General features: G+C 39.8%; 1 protein-coding gene across 6 annotated transcripts in view; it reads right to left on the bottom strand.

The window, feature by feature from the left end:
* The window catches only part of poln (polymerase (DNA directed) nu), a 70,370-nt gene that overhangs the window by 20,964 nt on the left and 29,915 nt on the right, over window positions 1-19,491 (bottom strand). For all 6 annotated transcript variants that reach the window (XM_062066001.1, XM_062066005.1, XM_062066002.1 and 3 more), the window contains exons 5-17: window positions 15,990-16,063; window positions 8,457-8,918; window positions 8,224-8,393; window positions 8,045-8,157; window positions 7,818-7,954; window positions 2,773-2,832; window positions 2,631-2,691; window positions 2,313-2,377; window positions 1,664-1,747; window positions 1,492-1,587; window positions 1,353-1,409; window positions 1,212-1,268; window positions 1,079-1,144 (exon numbers count right to left, since the gene is read on the bottom strand). In XM_062066001.1, the coding sequence (XP_061921985.1) occupies window positions 1,079-1,144; window positions 1,212-1,268; window positions 1,353-1,409; window positions 1,492-1,587; window positions 1,664-1,747; window positions 2,313-2,377; window positions 2,631-2,691; window positions 2,773-2,832; window positions 7,818-7,954; window positions 8,045-8,157; window positions 8,224-8,393; window positions 8,457-8,918; window positions 15,990-16,063 (1,502 nt within the window). The remainder of the gene's footprint in view (window positions 1-1,078; window positions 1,145-1,211; window positions 1,269-1,352; window positions 1,410-1,491; window positions 1,588-1,663; window positions 1,748-2,312; window positions 2,378-2,630; window positions 2,692-2,772; window positions 2,833-7,817; window positions 7,955-8,044; window positions 8,158-8,223; window positions 8,394-8,456; window positions 8,919-15,989; window positions 16,064-19,491) is intronic.

Genomic DNA, 19,491 nt, shown 5'->3' with positions numbered 1-19,491 from the left:
CAAAAACAGATCAAGACAAGGGATTTTTCCCCAGTAAAGAATAGTCTCTGCAGCCATTTGTACCATGCTGAAGGGATTTACCTCAATCGAACCTGACAGATGAAAGCTACCAGCTCGGCAGTACTCCTCATTTGACACTGAGACTGAATTTGAAGTGAGTTTATGTGCCCACCAGGGTTTACGTAATTCAGGAATCTGATGCTGAAACAGTCGGCAAAAAAACTGCATATCCTTTTTTCACTTCTAGCTTTTTCTCCATTGAGGGCTGCCACAGCGACTCAATGTGTGAATTTTTTTTCAGTACTTACATCAGATAGTGTTCCTGATGCAACCCTGGTCAGGAATTCGAACCCATGAGCTCTGCCGTGAAAGGCAGACGCATGTACTGTTAAAACAGGGATTAAAAAACCCAGCACATACTGTAAATGTCCAAATTTGTCTGATTTTACCATTTTGATTATTTTTCACGGTTTTACTTAAAGCGAACTGCAACTTTTTATTTTATTTTGCCTATCGTTCCCAATCATTATGAGGGACAATAAGACAAAAGGTTTTTTGTTTTTTTTTCGCTTTCTAACATGTAAAAATCGTAATCAACTGGAGACTCTAAATTGTCAATAGGTATGAATGGTTGTTTGTCCAAATGCGCCCTGTGACTGGCTGGCGGCCAGTCCAGGTTGTACCCCGCCTCTTGCCTGAAGTCAGCTGGGATGTACCCGTGAGTATACAAGCGATATGGAAACTGGACGGGAAGGATGTAGCATTATCATTATTCAATTACAGCATTATTTATCAGATATCTTTTGCTTAAAAATTTTTAGTAATTGTGAAAGCTATCTAAGATGACAGACTACTTATTTTACTGTAACACATCTTTATCCCCGTCTAATTACTTTTTCTTACTGTACCTCAATCATTACAATAATGGAGAAGTAGACTTAGATGAATTAAATACATGTTGAGCATCATGTATAGTTGCACTATCTTAGGAGTGCATACAAATATTACTAGGTTAAAAATAAATAAAAACAGGAGCAAAAGGAAAACTCTGCTGTGGTGTTGTGAGGGAGGTGCTTACTGGGTGCTTTGCAGAGATTCTGCCCGTCACCACACTTGTCTGCGACCACGTGGAGGAAATGTAGTCCTGAGGGGATGTTGACTAGTGACTTACTTTGTTCTAACTTGAGATGCACCTCATTAAAACAGCTCACCCTGCCCATCATGCACGAAAGGATCCCGTCGACAAAAGTAGACTTGGTTTTGTGGACCTGAGGGCAACAATGCAGATGGTATTTACAGCGAAATGTAACGCAAAAATAAGTTCTTACCATTAGGCTAGGATGGTAACAAACCTGTCTGTATTCTAAAATAATTTTTGGCAGAGGATGCAAATCCTGTAGCAGCATCAACTGCAAGAAACACAAAAGATAGTAATTTAAAAAATGTTAGACTACAGTGGCATTTTATGTACATGTATTGTGTGTGTTGTACTGCAGCTTCCGAGGTAGATTGCTGCTGTGTGCTGAAGGTCTTGGGAAGCCTCTTGTTCTCACAGAGATCATGAAGGCGCAGCTTTTCAAACAGAACCTTTTCAATTGACTAAATATTATACAAAGCCTGATATCCACACAAAAACACATGATGTACATGTTATGTTACTGACAGTTCTCAGCTGAATGTTGCTGGTAACAAGGAACATTTGTCCAGCAGCTCGATGGGCTTCTTCCTCTAACTGCTTCATCTTAGCCTGATGAAGACAAAAGCACATTTTGAAAACAATACCAACATGAGTGACAACCACGTGCAAGGGAAATACAGAACACACTTGATAGATACACAAGAGAGAAAGGAAACAGGACAAAAAGAGAATGGTGTGGTGGTGAAACAAGATATAGCTTGCAGACTTGAGCCCAAATTGTAAAATACAATATGTTCTTTTCCTCGCCTCAAAGCAAGTGACAGACTGCATCATCAATATTAAATTCAAGCCCCGCAGTATTGAAAACCACACTCACACAAAGATGCAGTTTAGAAGGAAGAGGTGACCTTGACGGTTAAGCTCATGCAAACACACCCGACTCAGCACCTGCTGTGTGTGCATGTTGGCCGAGGCAGACAGTGATACTCGCACAGACACTTGAAAGAAAATACTTTTCATCCTATTTATAGACACGCACCGAATGATCCAGAGACGTTTTCCTCTAAAAAATCTTATGGGAGGATGCAAGCGGGTCTGATGGTACGTTTCTGACAAAAACTGATCATCGACGTGGAAGAGTCTAGCACTGTTTTGTTTTTGTGTCATGTCTTACCCCCAGCAAGTCTGACATTTTCTTAACCACATCTTTGTCCACATGGATGCGATGGCTCTCCATTGCTAAAACACAATCAGAGTGAATGAAACTAATCATCATAGTTTATTTATTATATCTTAGTATCAGTGTACATACAAAAGTAGGATTAGGGTTGCACATACTGTAGGCTAAGATACTGCTTGTGTGTGCTTAATACTTGATTTTCTCAGCACTTGAAAGCATAGTAATTCATCTTTAGATAGAGATTGCACCTTGAAGGCCAGAAATGGGCACCTGTCATTGTACCCATATTGAGAAATCATTGGAGCTGGTCACCTGCTAGAATAGGAATCATGTTCAGCTCCATATCCAAGTACATCTTCCACAGACCTTGGCTCTGGAAACACCACACACCAACATACACACAAGAGATTAGTGAAAATGTGTGAGAAAGATGGAGAGGCAATCAAATTCTAACCTGAAGTTTAGTACAAAGCTCCTTGTTGAGCCAGTAGAGGGAGCAAAGGTCTGAGATGACCTGGGACACAGAGAATGACTATGTTTTACCTTTTCTGCAATTGGCAATGTGCGTTCTGATAAGAAAGAGGCACACTGCATGGTATGATACCCAATTCAGGTTTTTCCTTTTCAAATGCGACCTGTATGGGCACAACACATAAGTTCACATGCACTGAAGTGTGTTTATGGAAGTAAACACGGTGCCAATTCAAGTTCCTGGCACGTTTGTGGTAATTTCAAGGATTTTGTGCAATCAGTTTTTCATTTTTTTAACTGAATTATTCCGCATAGGAGATTAAGGACTAAAAGGGAAATCATTTTGGCTGTGGCAATTCGTGGGGCACTTGCTTCAACGTCTGGTCCACGGAGTGTGTGTGGGTGAAGGGTTGGAGCCTGGAATGATGGGACATTGATGTGTCACACATTAAAAGTGTTACTAAAACAGCCTTCTTTCAACTCCGTAATATCGCTAAAATTTGTCCCGACGTTAAGATCATTATTCATGCATTTGTTACGTCTCGTCTCGAATACTATAACGTAATTCCCGGGTCTCCCTACGTCATTAAAAGATTACAAATGGTACAAAATGTGACTGCTAGACTTTTGACAAGAACAAGAAAGTTTGATCATATTACGCCGTTACTGGCTCACCTGCACTGGCTTCCTGTGCACTTAACATGCGACTTTAAGGTTTTACTACTTTCGTATAAAATACTACACGGTCTAGCTCAGCGTTTCTCAAAGTGTGGGGCACGCCCCACTGGTGGGGAATGGAGACATGACAGGTGGGGCGCGAGGAACGGGAGGAAATTTCACTTTGATTTTTTTATTATTATATTCTTTGATTTTTTTTTTTACTATGCTTTCATTTTCTATACACACTGGAAATCACTTTGTGATTCTGTCTGTGAAATCCGCTATATAGATAAATGTAAATTACTTATTTTTCCTGTATGCTTTACATTTCTAGGTAGGAGCGAAAGTTTGACAGACAGCAACAGTAACTAATGGGGGCGGGGCTAAGCGGAAGCTTTGTGAATGGCGAGTCACTGTGCGAGGATTTGCTGTTTTGCAAATACATAAAAAATAGAGCCACTGCTGATGAGCTGTTCAAGATAATGGACAGTTTCCTCAAAGAACACGACCTTAAATGGGAAAACTGTGTGGGCTTTTGCTCTGATGGCGTGCATGGCAAAGTCAAGAAACGGGCTGCAGGCTCTAATAAAGAGGGTTGCGCCAAATGCGCATTGGACCCAATGTGTCATTCACCGGGAAACACTCGCGTCAAGGCAGCTCAGCCCCGAATTCAATGAGGTTTTAACAGTGGCAGTGTCAAGCCTGCAACCCCGATTTGAAAAGCTGTGCAGTGCAAAACAGGCTTGTTGCAGCCACTAATGCTGGAGTACTGTAAAACTCATGTTCACTTGCCCTGTCCTCCTTTTTTTGGCAAAGATTGCAAAGTGGCACTTTTATTTTCATTTATTATTGAACTTGATGCAAGTTATTTGATTTATTATTGAACTTGATGCAAGTTATAACACTTTTATTTGATTTATTATTGAACTTGATGCAAGTTATAAGACTTTTTTTGATTTATTATTGAACTTGATGCAAGTTATAACACTTTTGTTTTATTTATTATTGAACTTGATGCAAGTTATAACACTTTTATTTGATTTATTATTGAACTTGATGCAAGTTATATCACTTTTTTTTGATTTATTACTGAACTTGATGCAAGTTATAACACTTTTGTTTTATTTATTATTGAACTTGGACGGCGTGGCGAAGTTGGTAGAGTGGCTGTGCCAGCAATCGGAGTGTTGCTGGTTACTGGGGTTCAATTCCCACCTTCTACCTTCCTAGTCACGTCCGTTGTGTCCTTGGGCAAGACACTTCACCCTTTGCCTCTGATGGCTGCTGGTTAGCGCCTTGCATGGCAGCTCCCGCCATCAGTGTGTGAATGTGTGTGTGAATGGGTAAATGTGGAAACACTGTCAAAGCGCTTTGAGTACCTTGAAAGTAGAAAAGCGCTATACAAGTATAACCCATTTATCATTTATATTTATAACTTGATGCAAGTTATAACACTTTTGTTTTATTTATTATTGAACTTGATGAAAGTTATTTGATTTATTATTGAACTTGATGCAAGTTATAACACTTTTATTTGATTTATTATTGAACTTGATGCAAGTTATAACACTTTTTTTGATTTATTAATGAACTTGATGCAAGTTATAACACTTTTTTTGATTTATTATTGAACTTGATGCAAGTTATAACACTTTTGTTTTATTTATTATTGAATTGATGCAAGTTATTTCATTTGATATTGAACTTGATGCAAGTTATACCACAGCTGCACAGTTATTTTATTTATTATTGAACTTGATTTTATTTTATGTTATTGAGTTTGAATGTATAAAACTTGATGTTACTTGATGTGCTATGAATTTGAAAATGTTAAGCTTGGCATTAGCGTTCTGTTGGGGCGATGGGGGCAGGTGGGGCTTGAAAACTCCCCCTTGTCCAAAGTGGGGGATGACAAAAAAAGTTTGAGAACCACTGGTCTAGCTCCATCCTATCTTGCGGATTGTATTGTACCGGCCAGAAATCTGCGCTATAAGAACTCTGGTTTAATAGTGATTCCCAGAGCCAAAGAAAGTCTGCGGACTATAGAGCATTTTCTATTCGGGCTCCATTACTCTGGAATGCCCTACTAGTAACAGTTAGAGATGCTACCTCAGTAGAAGCATTTAAGTCCCATCTTTAAACTAATTTATACACCCTAGCCTTTAAATAGGCCCCTTTTAGACCAGTTGATCTGCCGTCTCTTTTCTGCTCTGCCCCCCTCTCCTGCGTGGAGAGGTTATCAGGTGACCACAGATGAGGTGCTCGCTGTTCAAAGTCGGGACCCAGGATGGACCACTCCTCTGTGCAGCAGTTGGTGACGTCTCTGCGCTAACTTGTCTCTATTCAAGATGATCCCCTGCTGGTCTCCCAATGGACTGGACTTGCACATGAAGTCGGGACCCGGGGTGACCACTCCTTATGCATCAGTCGGTGGCGCCCCTGCGCCGTGATGTGTCTACATGCAAGAGGTCCCACATCTGCGGTCCCCTCCAAGGTTTGTCATTACGCCCAATGGGTTGAGTTTTTTTCTTGCCCTGATGTGGGATCTGAGCTGAGGATGTCGTTGTGGCTTCTGCAGCCCTTTGAGACATTTGTGATTAAGGGATATAATTCAACTTTGTTTGATTCATTGATCTATTGATTGATTGATGTGCCTTCTAAAACGTAGATGACTGTTGTCTTCGGGACACAGAAACCTTAAATATACAAACCCCGTTTCCATATGAGTTGGGAAATTGTGTTAGATGTAAATATAAACGGAATACAATGATTTGCAAATCCTTTTTAACCCATATTCAATTGAATCAGAATAGAAGAGTTTTATTGCCATTGTTTGAGAACGGGTTCACAAACTAGGAATTTTTCTTGGTGCATGCACTACAAAGACAAGATATTTGATGTTCAAACTCATGAACTTAATTTTTTTTTTGCAAATAATTAACTTAGAATTTCATGGCTGCAACACGTGCCAAAGTAGTTGGGAAAGGGCATGTTCACCACTGTGTTACATGGCCTTTCCTTTTAACAACACTCAGCAAACGTTTGGGAACTGAGGAGACACATTTTTTAAGCTTCTCAGGTGGAATTCTTTCCCATTCTTGCTTGATGTACAGCTTAAGTTGTTCAACAGTCCGGGGGTCTCCATTGTGGTATTTTAGGCTTCATAATGTGCCACATTTTCAATGGGAGACAGGTCTGGACTACAGGCAGGCCAGACTAGTACTCGCACTCTTTTACTATGAAGCCACGTTGATGTAACACGTGGCTTGGCATTGTCTTGCTGAAATAAGCAGGGGCGTCCATGGTAACGTTGCTTGGATGGCAACATATGTTGCTCCAAAACCTGTATGTACCTTTCAGCATAAATGGCGCCTTCCCAGATGTGTAAGTTACCCATGTCTTGGGCACTATTACACCCCCATACCATCACAGATGCTGGCTTTTCAACTTTGCGCCTATAACAATCCGGATGGTTCTTTTCCTCTTTGGTCCGGAGGACACGACGTCCACAGTTTCCAAAAACAATTTGAAATGTGGACTCGTCAGACCACAGAACACTTTTCCACTTTGTATCAGTCCATCTTAGATGAGCTCAGGCCCAGTGAAGCCGACGGCGTTTCTGGGTGTTGTTGATAAACGGTTTTCGCCTTGCATAGGAGAGTTTTAACTTGCACTTAAAGATGTAGCGACCAACTGTAGTTACTGACAGTGGGTTTCTGAAGTGTTCCTGAGCCCATGTGGTGATATCCTTTACACACAGATGTCGCCTGTTGATGCAGTACAGCCTGAGGGATCGAAAGTCACGGGCTTAGCTGCTTACGTGCAGTGATTTCTCCAGATTCTCTGAACCCTTTGATGATATTACGGACCGTAGATGGTGAAATCCCTAAATTCCTTGCAATAGCTGGTTGAGAAAGGTTTTTCTTAAACTGTTCAACAATTTGCTCACGCATTTGTTGACAAAGTGGTGACCCTCGCCCCATCCTTGTTTGTGAATGACTGAGCATTTCATGGAATCTACTTTTATACCCAATCATGGCACCCACCTGTTCCCAATTTGCCTGTTCACCTGTGGGATGTTCCAAATAAGAGTTTGATGAGCATTCCTCAACTTTATCAGTATTTATTGCCACCTTCCCCAACTTCTTTGTCACATGTTGCCGGCATCAAATTCTAAAGTTAATGATTATTTGCAAAGAAAAAAAATGTTTATCAGTTTGAACATCAAATATGTTGTCTTTGTAGCATATTCAACTGAATATGTGTTGAAAATGATTTGCAAATCATTGTATTCAGTTTATATTTACATCGAACACAATTTCCCAACTCATATGGAAACGGGGTTTGTAGTTAGTGAAGGTAGTTTACCTGTGTGGTACTCTGAGCTGGTGCTGATTGTGACGCCCTGAAATGTTTGTTAAGAAGGCCCTGGTAGGTAGAGCAGGGATCTCCAGGGTCCAGGAGCCACCCTGATACCTGAGGGTCCTGGATATTGCAACCTGACACTAGATAGAGGGCAAAACCTGACTGATCCAAGGTAACAAGGGGTAGTAATATCATACAAAGAGCCATGGTGTCATGTTTTTGTGCCTTGCCTTGTTTCCAGCTGATGTGTTGTCTGTACAACTGCAGAACTGTGCAAAGCAAATTCTTGGCCTTGTAGCACACGACCACTTGGGCTGAAAATAACACCTGTAGAAGTAGGTCTCTGTGGTGCATTTACATTTATTGAGCAAAAATCCTAAAAGGAGATGGGGCGTCATGCAAACATCACCTGGTGAAAGTCCTGTGTGTCTGCTGCATGTGTTGTTGGGCCCATGTTGGGGTGAAGTCTAGTTTTATGTAGAGCAGTAGGTCATTGAGGCCAAGTAAGTCCTGCGGTTTGGTGCTGTCCAGATCATTCTTAAGTAGTAGTAGGATGCCACACACTGGTGAAGTGAGCTTCTGTGCAGAAGAACCAGCAAGCATTTATCCTTATGGCATATTAAGCTATATTTATCGACTTACCGTCCCTGAGTGTAACTGAGTGCTACCATCTCGGTACACCATGGTTAGCAGCACTGCCTGAGCCTGCCTAACTACCTCAAACATCTGCCTTTTTGCATCTAGGTTCAGCGCCTCAGCATCCTTCACTTTAGAATCAGAGGTCAAGATAGCGGCTAGCCAGCCTGGTTTTGAACAGCTGTTAGGGGCGCCGTCATTGATCCGACGTCTTTGCAGGCCAGTCGTCATCTCTTGTGGTTTATGGAAGCAGTTGGTTTTTGCTTCCAAGGCTGCAACAAAATGCAGGGGAACTTGGGGGGGAGGGGTTCTATTTTGAAGCAACTCATGCTTCCTCTTCAAGGAATCAGGCAGAACTGGATTTTGGGGTGCAGGTTGACTTCTGTTTTGTAGTCTATTTAGGGGTCTGGATTCCTGCAATGACGTGTTTCGGAGGCAAGGCAAGGCTGTGCTGCTTCCAGTGCTGACCTATGGAAGAGAAAGTTGAAGTTAAATGAAAAAAAAACAACTAACAGCCTGATTTACTAAAGGTTTGCGTGCACTAAATCACCTGCGAACCATGATAGCACACGGAAAAACTGATCTACTAAACGTGTGCAAAGTGGATTACGTCTGTTAAGGGAGCAGAATAAGGCATGCAATCCATTTTGAGTCTCCGTCTTCATTAATATGCCATATATATATATATGTATATATATATATATATATAAATAATTATGGCTCTGAATCTTTGGGTGTCCCACGATTCGATTCAATATCGATTCTTGGGGTCACGATTCGATTCAAAATCGATTGTTTTTTTTTCAATTCAACACGATTCTCGATTCAAAAACGATTTTTTACAGATTCAAAAGGATTCTCTATTCATTCAATACATAGGATTTCAGCAGGATCTACCCCAGTCTGCTGACATGCAAGCAGAGTACCGGTAGTAGATTTTTGTAAAAAGCTTTTATAATTGTAAAGGACAATGTTTTATTAACTGATTGCAATAATGTAAAAATGTTTTAACTATTAAATGAACCAAAAATATGACTTATTTTATCTTTGTGAAAATATTGGACACAGTGTGTTGTCAAGCTTATGAGATGTGATACAAGTGTAAGCCACTGTGACACTATTGTTCTTTTTTTTTTAATTTTTTTATAAATGTCTAATGATAATGTCAATGAGGGATTTTTAATTACTGCTATGTTGAAATTGTAACTAATATTGATACTTTTGTTGATAATATTCATTTTTGTTTCACTACTTTTGGTTTGTTCTATGTCATGTTTGTGTCTCCTCTCAATTGCTCTGTTTATTGCAGTTCTGAGTGTTGCTGGGTCGGGTTTGGTTTTGGAATTGGACTGCATTGTTATGGTATTGCTGTGTATTGTTACGTTGGGTTGATTAATAAAAAATTGAATAAATAAATAAATAAATAAAATACATTTTAAAAAATCGATTTTTTAAAAATGAGAATCGATTCTGAATCACACAACGTGAGAATCGCGATTCGAATTCGAATCGATTTTTTCCCCACACCCCTAATGATGATCATCCAAACATTCACAATACTGGTAAAAGAAAATGCAAATATAATTATACAGCATACGAAGTGAGATTTATCAACACTGATCACCTTTTTGCAAGCACTATTTGGCGTTTTATTGAGTACATGTCAGAAGTACATGCAAACTGACAGTTCCACACATGGCTGCAGGATCAGTGCTTGCGATGGCCAGACGAGAATCCTCCATCCTACGTGTGCGTCAACATTTGGGTGGATGGTTAGAAATAAAAATGTTGGACATATCGTCTATTCAACAATTTAATTTTTATGATTTTATTACTGATTGAAATTAGTTCAATTGATGCGTTTTAGTGTCTGCTGGCGGTTTTTCTTATTAAATGTCCTTAATTTTTTATTTATTTAGGAAATATACTGTTTTACTATAAAATAGCTCCTACACGAAAAGACATATTTCATTATACATTTTAGTAATTCCGGACGCACGAATGCGCTGGTAAAGCGATCCACAGCCGCGCACTGAATGTGAAAGAAAAGTATCAGTGTGCATACGTTTCTGTTGTCTAGATTGCGAAACAGAAAAGGTGTTACAGATTATAGATGTGTCCTGTTGGTTCAACAAGTAGGAGCATGATAACATGAATGTGCAGAAAATGATTGTATGCGTGGTAAAAGCCTTGTATGCACGCAGAATCCTCATTTAAATAAGGCGTCTGTACCACTTTTCAATTGCACACGCAATGTTAGTAGATCACACGCTACACGCCCACTTATAGTACAAGCTATTTTATTTTTTAACATACGCATGGTATTTGGATCTTAACAAATCAGGCCCTGAGATTTTTTTTTTTTTTTTGCAAATACACCAGATGGTGGTGCCGTTCACAAAGCTCTAAGTTTGAGCACATAAATCACGATTGGCTTGATATTTCTCACATAGCTCGACAAGATACCGGTGTAAAGCTGACCCCCCCCTGTCATTGAAAATATAAAAATACCACTGTTGATCATTTGTGGTACGTTTGTACCGTAACATTTTTTGTTTGTATTGTTAAGGTTTTAAAGTAATTTTTAAAATATATATTCTGACCAGTGAGAGCCACTATGCCCCCATTTCATTTTTTTATTTCTTAAAAGCCTTAACAGTACAAACCAAGATTTTTATGGCACAAACGAACAGCAGTAGTATTTTATTATTTCCAAAGACAAGGGAGGAAAAAAATTGGTTGAAAACCATGGCCACCGTCACTGGGGTTTCTACAGGTATCAGCAAATCTAATTTAATACTTCTTCATGCCTTTTATTGTCCTACTGCATATGGTTATTAAATATATTCAAAAGCTTACCAATTGTGTTGTCATCTTGAATAGTTGAAAAGTTTACATTAACTTTTACCCTGTAGTGAATTATATTTAGCTCATTAAGTTAGCTCATGTGTGTTGAACTGGAGACAACTAAAATAAAGGAGTCATATATGAAACAAGCTGAGCTTCCTCGTTAACATGACATGGAGTCAGAGTTAAGGACAACATGCCCAGTGACCAAAGAATAGCAAAGCTGTTTGATTTTGCCATCCTGCGAAGTGGCCGCTATGGACCATATAAGACCTCTTGTATTCAGTTTAAAAAAACTAAAGCCGAAAAAAAGCATCACGCAGACGTACAGTAGAAATTTATCGATGACCGCAATGCAATGTTAAGTTCATTTTCATTTATCATTTAATTGATTGACGGTCGGCCTAGTCCTGTTGTGTTACATTTTTTCACAGAAAAGAGCAATTTGTATCATTTTTACAGTAGGATATAGAGACCACACAAATCCACTCTTCATTAGGTCAGGATTATTAGCATAAAAGACATTGTAGAATTGCATACTCTATTAGTGATGTTCAAAGCTAGAAATAAAGTTCTTCCGAAGGACTTACAAAAGTTATTTGTGTTCACGTCTGAAGATGAGAACTACGGAAGGCCGTATGATTTTAAACATCCAAGAGTGCGAACAAATTTGAAGCAAATGTGCTTGTCTGTTGCTGGTGTGAAAGCATGGAATTCTCTAGACAAAGACTTAAAAAGTTGCAAGAATATCTTTGAATTTAAAAACAGTTACAAAAAGAGACAACTGTAATTATATAACACTGATTTTTGATTTTGATTGGACGTGTCATTTTGAAAATGCTTAAACTAAAATTTTAAGTATTTTGGAGTTCGGGTGTTGGTGGAGGGAACAGTGATAAAGTCATCTAAAATAATTTGTGTTAAAAAGGGGGCAGATAAATATAAGAATAGTATTCTTCCATCTGCTCCTTTCTGATCATGGAAATGCATAAGAAACAAAAAAACAATGAAAGTGTTAACTGTATATGGCTTGTATATATGCATTTTCATGAAAGGAATAAAAAGAAATGATGATGATGCTTTCAGTTATCATATTTAATGCTTTTTAATGCCATTTAAGGCCTTAATTTTCACAAAATTACATTTATTAACTTTTAATGCCCCGCGGAAACCCTGATCAGGCAAAACATCTTAGCGTCTATTTGGCCATAATTCATTCAGCATGTCAAATTATTAAAGCAATTATCACAACCCATAGAGGGTGCTACTAATGCTATTGAGTAAATGACAGGACTCAGCCTTCCTATAAAAAAAACAAGAACATACAGCGCCTACAAAAAGTATTCACAGCGCTTCACTTATTCCACATTTTATGTTAGCCTTATTCCACAATGGAATAAATCATTTTTTGTCCTCAAATTCTACACACAATACCCCATAATGACAATTTGAAAATGTCGTTTTTAGAGCTTTTTACAAAATTAAAAATAAACTACACTGAACAAAAATATAAACACCACACTTATTTTTGCTCCCATTTTTTCATGAGTTGAACTCAAAGATCTACAACTTTTGCTATACACACAAAATACCTTTTCCTCTCAAATATTGTTCACAAATCTGCTAGTGAGCATTTCTTCTTTGCCAAAATAATCCATCCCACCTCACAGGTGTGGCATATCAAGATGCTGATTAAACAGCATGATTATTGGTTATAGGTGTGGCTTAGGCTGCCCACAATAAAAGGCCACTCTGAAATGTGCAATTTTATCACAAAGCACAAAGTTTCGAGGGAGCATGCAGAGCTGTTGCCTGTGAGTTGAATGTTCATTTATCTACAATAAGCCATCTCTAGAGGCGTTTCAGTAAAATGCTGCCTTGCGCCACACTCTGTCTGATAGTCTCGGTCACTTCATGCGACAGTTTGCGTTTTGGTTTCTCCTACTGGTCGCAAGCCTTTGATTGTTTCTGGGTTAAGCTTTGCCGAAGAGTCCCGTGCCTCGTCTCTGGCTCTGCAGTCAGTTAGACCTTCAGCCCAGCGGTCTGCTTACCTGGCGCAAGAGCATCCATCAGGCGCTCACGGCCTGCCTCCTCGTCGGCCACGAATGCAGCCATTCCCAGGACTCGGGCGTGGACCACAATGGCTGATGAGAGGATATTCTCATTCACGTCAGCCCCCTTGTTGGCTATGTATGTGGCCAATTCATGGACGCCCTCCGCAGTGACGCAGAGGACTTGGGCGTAAGACTCATCGGCTGCTGAGTTTCTGGCGCTGCTTACATCCGCCTCATCGGCCACAGATATGGCCATTCCTTTGTCGTCTGCCTCGCCAGCTGCATTCTACCAGACCGCTGCCACCTGACTCGTCCCCAGTGGCTTTGGGGACACTTGGCTTGGCGACCCACCACCATGTCCTCCCTCCACCCTCCCATGACTATAGACTTTTTTTCAGTTTGGGACATGTGGAATCCGTCCCTTAAGTGTGGGGTACTGTCATAATCCGTTGCCCAGGTCATGTTATGTTATCCTTAGTTGTTATTTCTGTTTCAGCACCCTCGTTTGTTTTCTTAGTTGCCATTAGTGCATATTTCTGTCACCTGCCTATGCTTAGTGGTCGGAATGCTCAACTGCTCCCGGTCACTAATCAGAGCGCTATTTATTCCTGCCTTGCACCTCACTCTGTCTGGCAGTCTCACTCGCTTCATGAGACAGCTTGCGTTTTAGTTTCTCCTATATGTCACTAGCCTTGGATTGTTCCTGGGTTAAGCTTTGCCGAAGTTTCCCATGCTATCGGCACGTCATCTTTTTTGTTGTAATTTTTAATAATCATGCTCTTTAATCAGCATCTTGATATGCTACACCTGTGAGGTGAGATGGATTATCTTGGCAATGCTCACTAACACGGATTTAGACAGATTTGAAAACAATATTTGAGAGGAATAGGTCTTTTGTGTATGTGGTTTTAGGTCTTTGAGTTCAACTCCTGAAAATGGGAGCAAAAATAAGAGTGTTGCGTTTATATTTTTGTTCAGTATAGGAAATCAAAACCTATGCTCAATACTTGTCGATACACCTTTGGCAGAAATTACAGCCTCAAGTCTTTTTGACTACGAGGCCACAAGCTTGGCACACTTAACTTTGGGCAGTTTCGCTCATTACTCTTTGCAGCACCTCTAAGGCTCCATCAGGTTGGATGGGAAGTGTCGGTGCACACCCCTTTTTAGATCTTTTCAGAGATGTTCAATTGGATTCAAGTCTGAGATCTGGCTGGGCCACTCAAGGACATTTACAGAGCAGTCCCGAAGCCATTCCTTTGATGTATTGGCTGTGTGCTTAGGGTCGTTGTCCTACTGAAAGATGAACCGTTGCCCCAGTCTGAGTTCAGCAGCGCTCTGGAGCAGGTTTTCATCCAGGATGTTTTTGGACATTGCTGCATTTATATGTTTCTCTATCCTGACTAATCTCCTAGTTCATGCCACTGAAAAACATCCCCACAGCATGATGCTGTCACTACCTTGCTTCACTGTAATGATGGTATTGACCTGGTGATAAGCGGTGCCTGGTTTCCTCCAAAATTCACACCAAAGAGTTCAATCTTTGTCTCATCAGACCAGAGAATTTTGTTTCTCATGGTCTCAAAGTATTTCAGGTCCAATTTAGCAAATTCCAGGCAGGCTGCTATGTGATTTTTTCCAAGGAGGGGCTTCCATCTGCCCGCTTTACCATACAGGTCTAATTGGTGGATTGCTGCAGAGATGGTTGTCATTCCAGAAGGTTCTCCTCTCTCCCATTGCTGTAGCTCTGATAGAGTGACCATCGGATTCTTGGTCACCCTTCTCCACTGATCACTCACTTTAGGAGGCCGGTTAGCTCTGGTAAGCGTCTCGGTGGTTACAAACTTATTCCATTTACGAATGATGGAGGCCACTGTACTCATTGGGACCTTCAAGGCAGCAGGTACTTGTCTGTACACTTCCCCAAACTTGTGCCTCGACACAATCTGTCTCAGAGGTCCACAGACAATTTGACTTCATGCTTGGTTTGTGCTCTGCCATGCACTGTTAAGTAAGGTATCTTATATATGGACAGGTGTGTGGCTTTCCAAATAATGTCCAATCAACTGAATTTACCACGGGTGGACTCCAATTAAGCTGTAGGAACATCTCAAGGATAATCAGTTGAAATAGAATGCACCTGATCCTACTTTTGTGTTTCATGGCAAAAAGCTGTGAGTACCTTTTGTACATTTGATTTCTTAGCTTTTTGTTTCTAATACATTTGCAAAAATTACTAAAAAAAAAAGAAACTTTTTACATTGTCATTATGGGGTATTGTGTGTCGAATTTTGAGGACGAAAATGTTTTCATTCAATTTTGGAATAAGGCTGTAACATAAGAGGTGGAAAAAGTGAAGCGCCTTGAATACTGTCCGGATTCACTGTTGCCGTAGCACTGATGGTAGCTGCATTTCCTTAAACTGTAGCTCACCACCCTCCTGTCTTCCTTTCTAATTCTGCGGCAAATAACTACTGTACAGGGAATTATTTTTGAAGCTAAAAACTCAGCGGGAAGCTTTCACTTGTAGCCTGATTAAGTCCATCCGCATTGATTTCTCTATAAAAAAAACCTAATCCTTTTCAAAGCAGTTATCTAAAAACCTTCACCCACCAATATAAGGTTCATAGACACTCACTTGGATATTATTTAAGTGCTGGGCGTTTCCATGCAGTGACATTGGCATGAGGCAGCTTTTCCTCCCCAGGTTTTCTGCAGCAAGAGGTTAGAGCCTTTTTAATCTGATTATCACTTTTCAGACACACCTCGAATCAATGGGGCATCAAGGTTACATTAGCATGCATGTCTGCAGTGTCAGGACAAGTTCAGAACACGCACACAAATAAAACAATATAATTTATTGTGTATGTATATGTATACATACATACATACATACATACGCACAAACACCTCGACTTTCTCCCACCTCCAAAGTCATGCACCTGGGCATAGGTTGATTGGCAACACTAAATTGGTTCTAATGAGGTGGCGACTAGAAAATGGATGGATGAATACATATATGCAAATACACAAATATATACATACGTACTAATATATATATATATATATATATAAAATATTAGGGCTGTAGCTAACAAGTAATTTGATAATCGATTAATAATCGGATAAAAGAGACAAACTACATTTCTATCCTATCCAGTATTTTATTGAAAAAAAAACAGCATACTGGCACCATACTTATTTTGATTATTGTTTCTCAGCGGTTTGTAAATGTTGCAGTTTATAAAGGATTCTTTAAATTTAAAAAAATAAAAATAATAAAAAATAACTGCGCATGCGCATAGCATAGATCCAACGAATCGATGACTAAATTAATCGGCAACTATTTTAATAATCGATTTTAATCGATTAGCTGTTGCAGCCCTAACATATATATATATATATATATATAACATTTTATTTTATTTACAGCTAGTGTTTGTGGGAAGTGCCACAAGCTGCCATCTTGCAGCTGTAATGTGAGCAGGCAAAGCTTTTCATTGTGATTCTACTTGTCCAGTGCATTTAAAATAAAATGGCAATATGTATACAGTACAGTTCAGCATAATACTGTAGTTGAATTGACATTGTCAAGAGGTTATCACTTGATTTTGCACCAAAAAAGCATGCAAATACTAATACGGTAGATTAGATCTACTTTCTTGATTCCTTGGATGCGCGCCCTAAGAGAAACCAAGGTTATAGTCACTGTTTATGGTGTAAGTTTATTTTGAACACGCATACCATACAGTTGTATGATAAATCACATTTTCAGTTTCTCATTGCAACATGTCTGAAAAGGTATAGAAAAAAACAGATCTTATTTAGAAAAAAACAGATCTTATTTAATTCTACCCGGTTTACAATTTATAACAATTACTAACGCATTTGTTCACTTCCTTTTTAAATTTGATAAACAATTTAAATCCATAAATAACTTTCTCAATAAATAGTCAAATACATTGTAATTCACATAATGAGATGAATAAGATTAGAAATGTTTTCAATAAAGTTTAAAATGTTTTAGGATTCTTCTTTGAACTGTACTTTGTAAACGCTTGGAGTTTGAACAGTTTCTTAAACTGGATCATATTAGTACATTGTTTGACTTATTTGCTGAATTCCTTCCATAATTCAAATCCACATGCTTATATACTAAAAGGTCTTCAGTGCTGTACGTGCATATGAATGTTTTGAATTAGATTTTTCCCTAAGATTGTAGTTCTCTTTTGTTGAGAATAATTGTTGTACATTTTTGAGTTGTAAGTTATAGTTTAGTTAGTACAGTGGTTCTTAACCTGGGTTCTAGGGGTTCGGTGAGTCGGCCTCAGGGGTTCAGCGGAGCATCTGCCGCGGAGGTCAAGACAAACCCGACTCATCGTGTAAATAAAAACTTCTCCCTATCGGCGTATCATGGATATCCCGAACAATGTTCCCTCTAATTTTCCATCGGATTTGCAGGTGTGTCATTTGTTGTGAGTTTATGCAGTGTGTTGGTTTTGTTCTTTGAACAAGGTGATGTTCATGCACGGTTCATTTTGTGCACCAGTAAAAAAAAACATACAACTTTGTCTTGAATTGGAAAAAAAAAACATTTTATTTTTCACTAAAGAAGGGTTCGGTGAATGCGCATATGAAACTGGTGGGGTTCGGTACCTCCAACAAGGTTAAGAACCACTGAGTAAGTACATAATTTTAGCTTTTTGCAAATGTAACAAATTTAACAATTTCAATCATTTTGGCTCAATAAATAAATCAACCAATCAATCGTTTATTTAAATAAAGGGCTTGAGTGTTCTCTATAATCAACATAATGGATTATTCTAATAGAGCTTTTTTGTACGACAGTTAGTGAATCAAGTGTACTTTTGTAGTTATTTCTCCATATTTCTACACCATCAGTCAGATATGGTAACACGAGCGAGCAGTAGAGAATATGAAGGGATTTTTGGAAGTACAAATTTAGATTAAATCATTGATGCGTTCAAGTACCTCGGTGTCTTGTTCACGAGTGAGGGAAGAGTGGATCGTGAGACTGGCAGGCAGATCAGGGCGGCGTCTGCAGTAATGCGGACACCGTATCGATCAGTCGTGGTGAAGAAAGAACTGAGCCAGGAGGCAAAGCTCTCTATTTACTGGTCGATCTACGTCCCTATCCTCACCTATGGTCATGAGCTTTGGGTTATGACCGAAAGGACAAGATCACGGGTACAAGCGGCCGAAATTAGTTTCCTCCGTCGGGTGGCGGGGCTCTCCCTTGAGACAGGGTGGGAAGCTCTGTCATTTGGGAGGAGCTCAGAGTAAAGCCTCTGCTCTTCCACATCGAGAGAAGCCAGATGAGGTGGTTCAGGCATCTGGTCAGGATGCCCTCGAACGCCTCCCTGGCAAGGTGTTTTGAGCGCGTTTAACCGGCAAGAGGCCACAAGGAAGACCCAGGACACGAAGGGACTATGTCTTTCACCTGGCTTGGGAATGCCTCGGGATCCCCCGGGGAGGAGCTGGACAAGGGGGCCGAGGAGAAGGAAGTCTGGGCCTCTCTGCTTAGGCTGCTGCCCCCGCGACCTGACCTTGGACCAGCGGAATAAGATGAATGGACAGCATTGGTGTATTTCTTGCCACCTTATGTTGTATATTTTGTATGAGATTTATAGTTCACCTTATTGTCTATTATTACAACCAAAAATGTGGTTTATTTTACTCTGTCAATGTCTAATCCGTCTATTTGGTATTGGTCTTTTTCTCCTACTGTTACCAAATAACATTATTTTCGTTTACTGAGATTCCATCTATTTAATTTGTGGCGTGGTGAAGTTGGTAGAGGGGCCGTGCCAGCAATCGGAAGGTTGCTGGTTACTGGGGTTCAATCCCCACCTTCTACCATCCTAGTCACGTCCGTTGTGTCTTTGGGCAAGACACTTCACCCTTGCTCCTGATGGCTGCTGGTTAGCGCCTTGCATGGCAGCTCCCACCATCAGTGTGTGTGAATGTGGAAATACTGTCAAAGCACTGTGAGTACCTTGAAGGTAGAAAAGCGCTATGCAAGTATAACCCTTTTATCATTTATTTAATTTCTTCTGTTATTTGTATTAGCTTCTGTGTGTTCTGTCCTGAGCAAAAGAGTCATGTCATCTGTAAATAGT

The sequence above is a fragment of the Entelurus aequoreus genome, linkage group LG12 (genome assembly GCF_033978785.1).
Source record: "Entelurus aequoreus isolate RoL-2023_Sb linkage group LG12, RoL_Eaeq_v1.1, whole genome shotgun sequence".
Lineage (NCBI taxonomy): Eukaryota > Metazoa > Chordata > Actinopteri > Syngnathiformes > Syngnathidae > Entelurus > Entelurus aequoreus.
The sequence above is the reverse complement of the archived record's forward strand: the minus strand, read 5'-3'. Positions and strand labels throughout refer to the sequence as shown.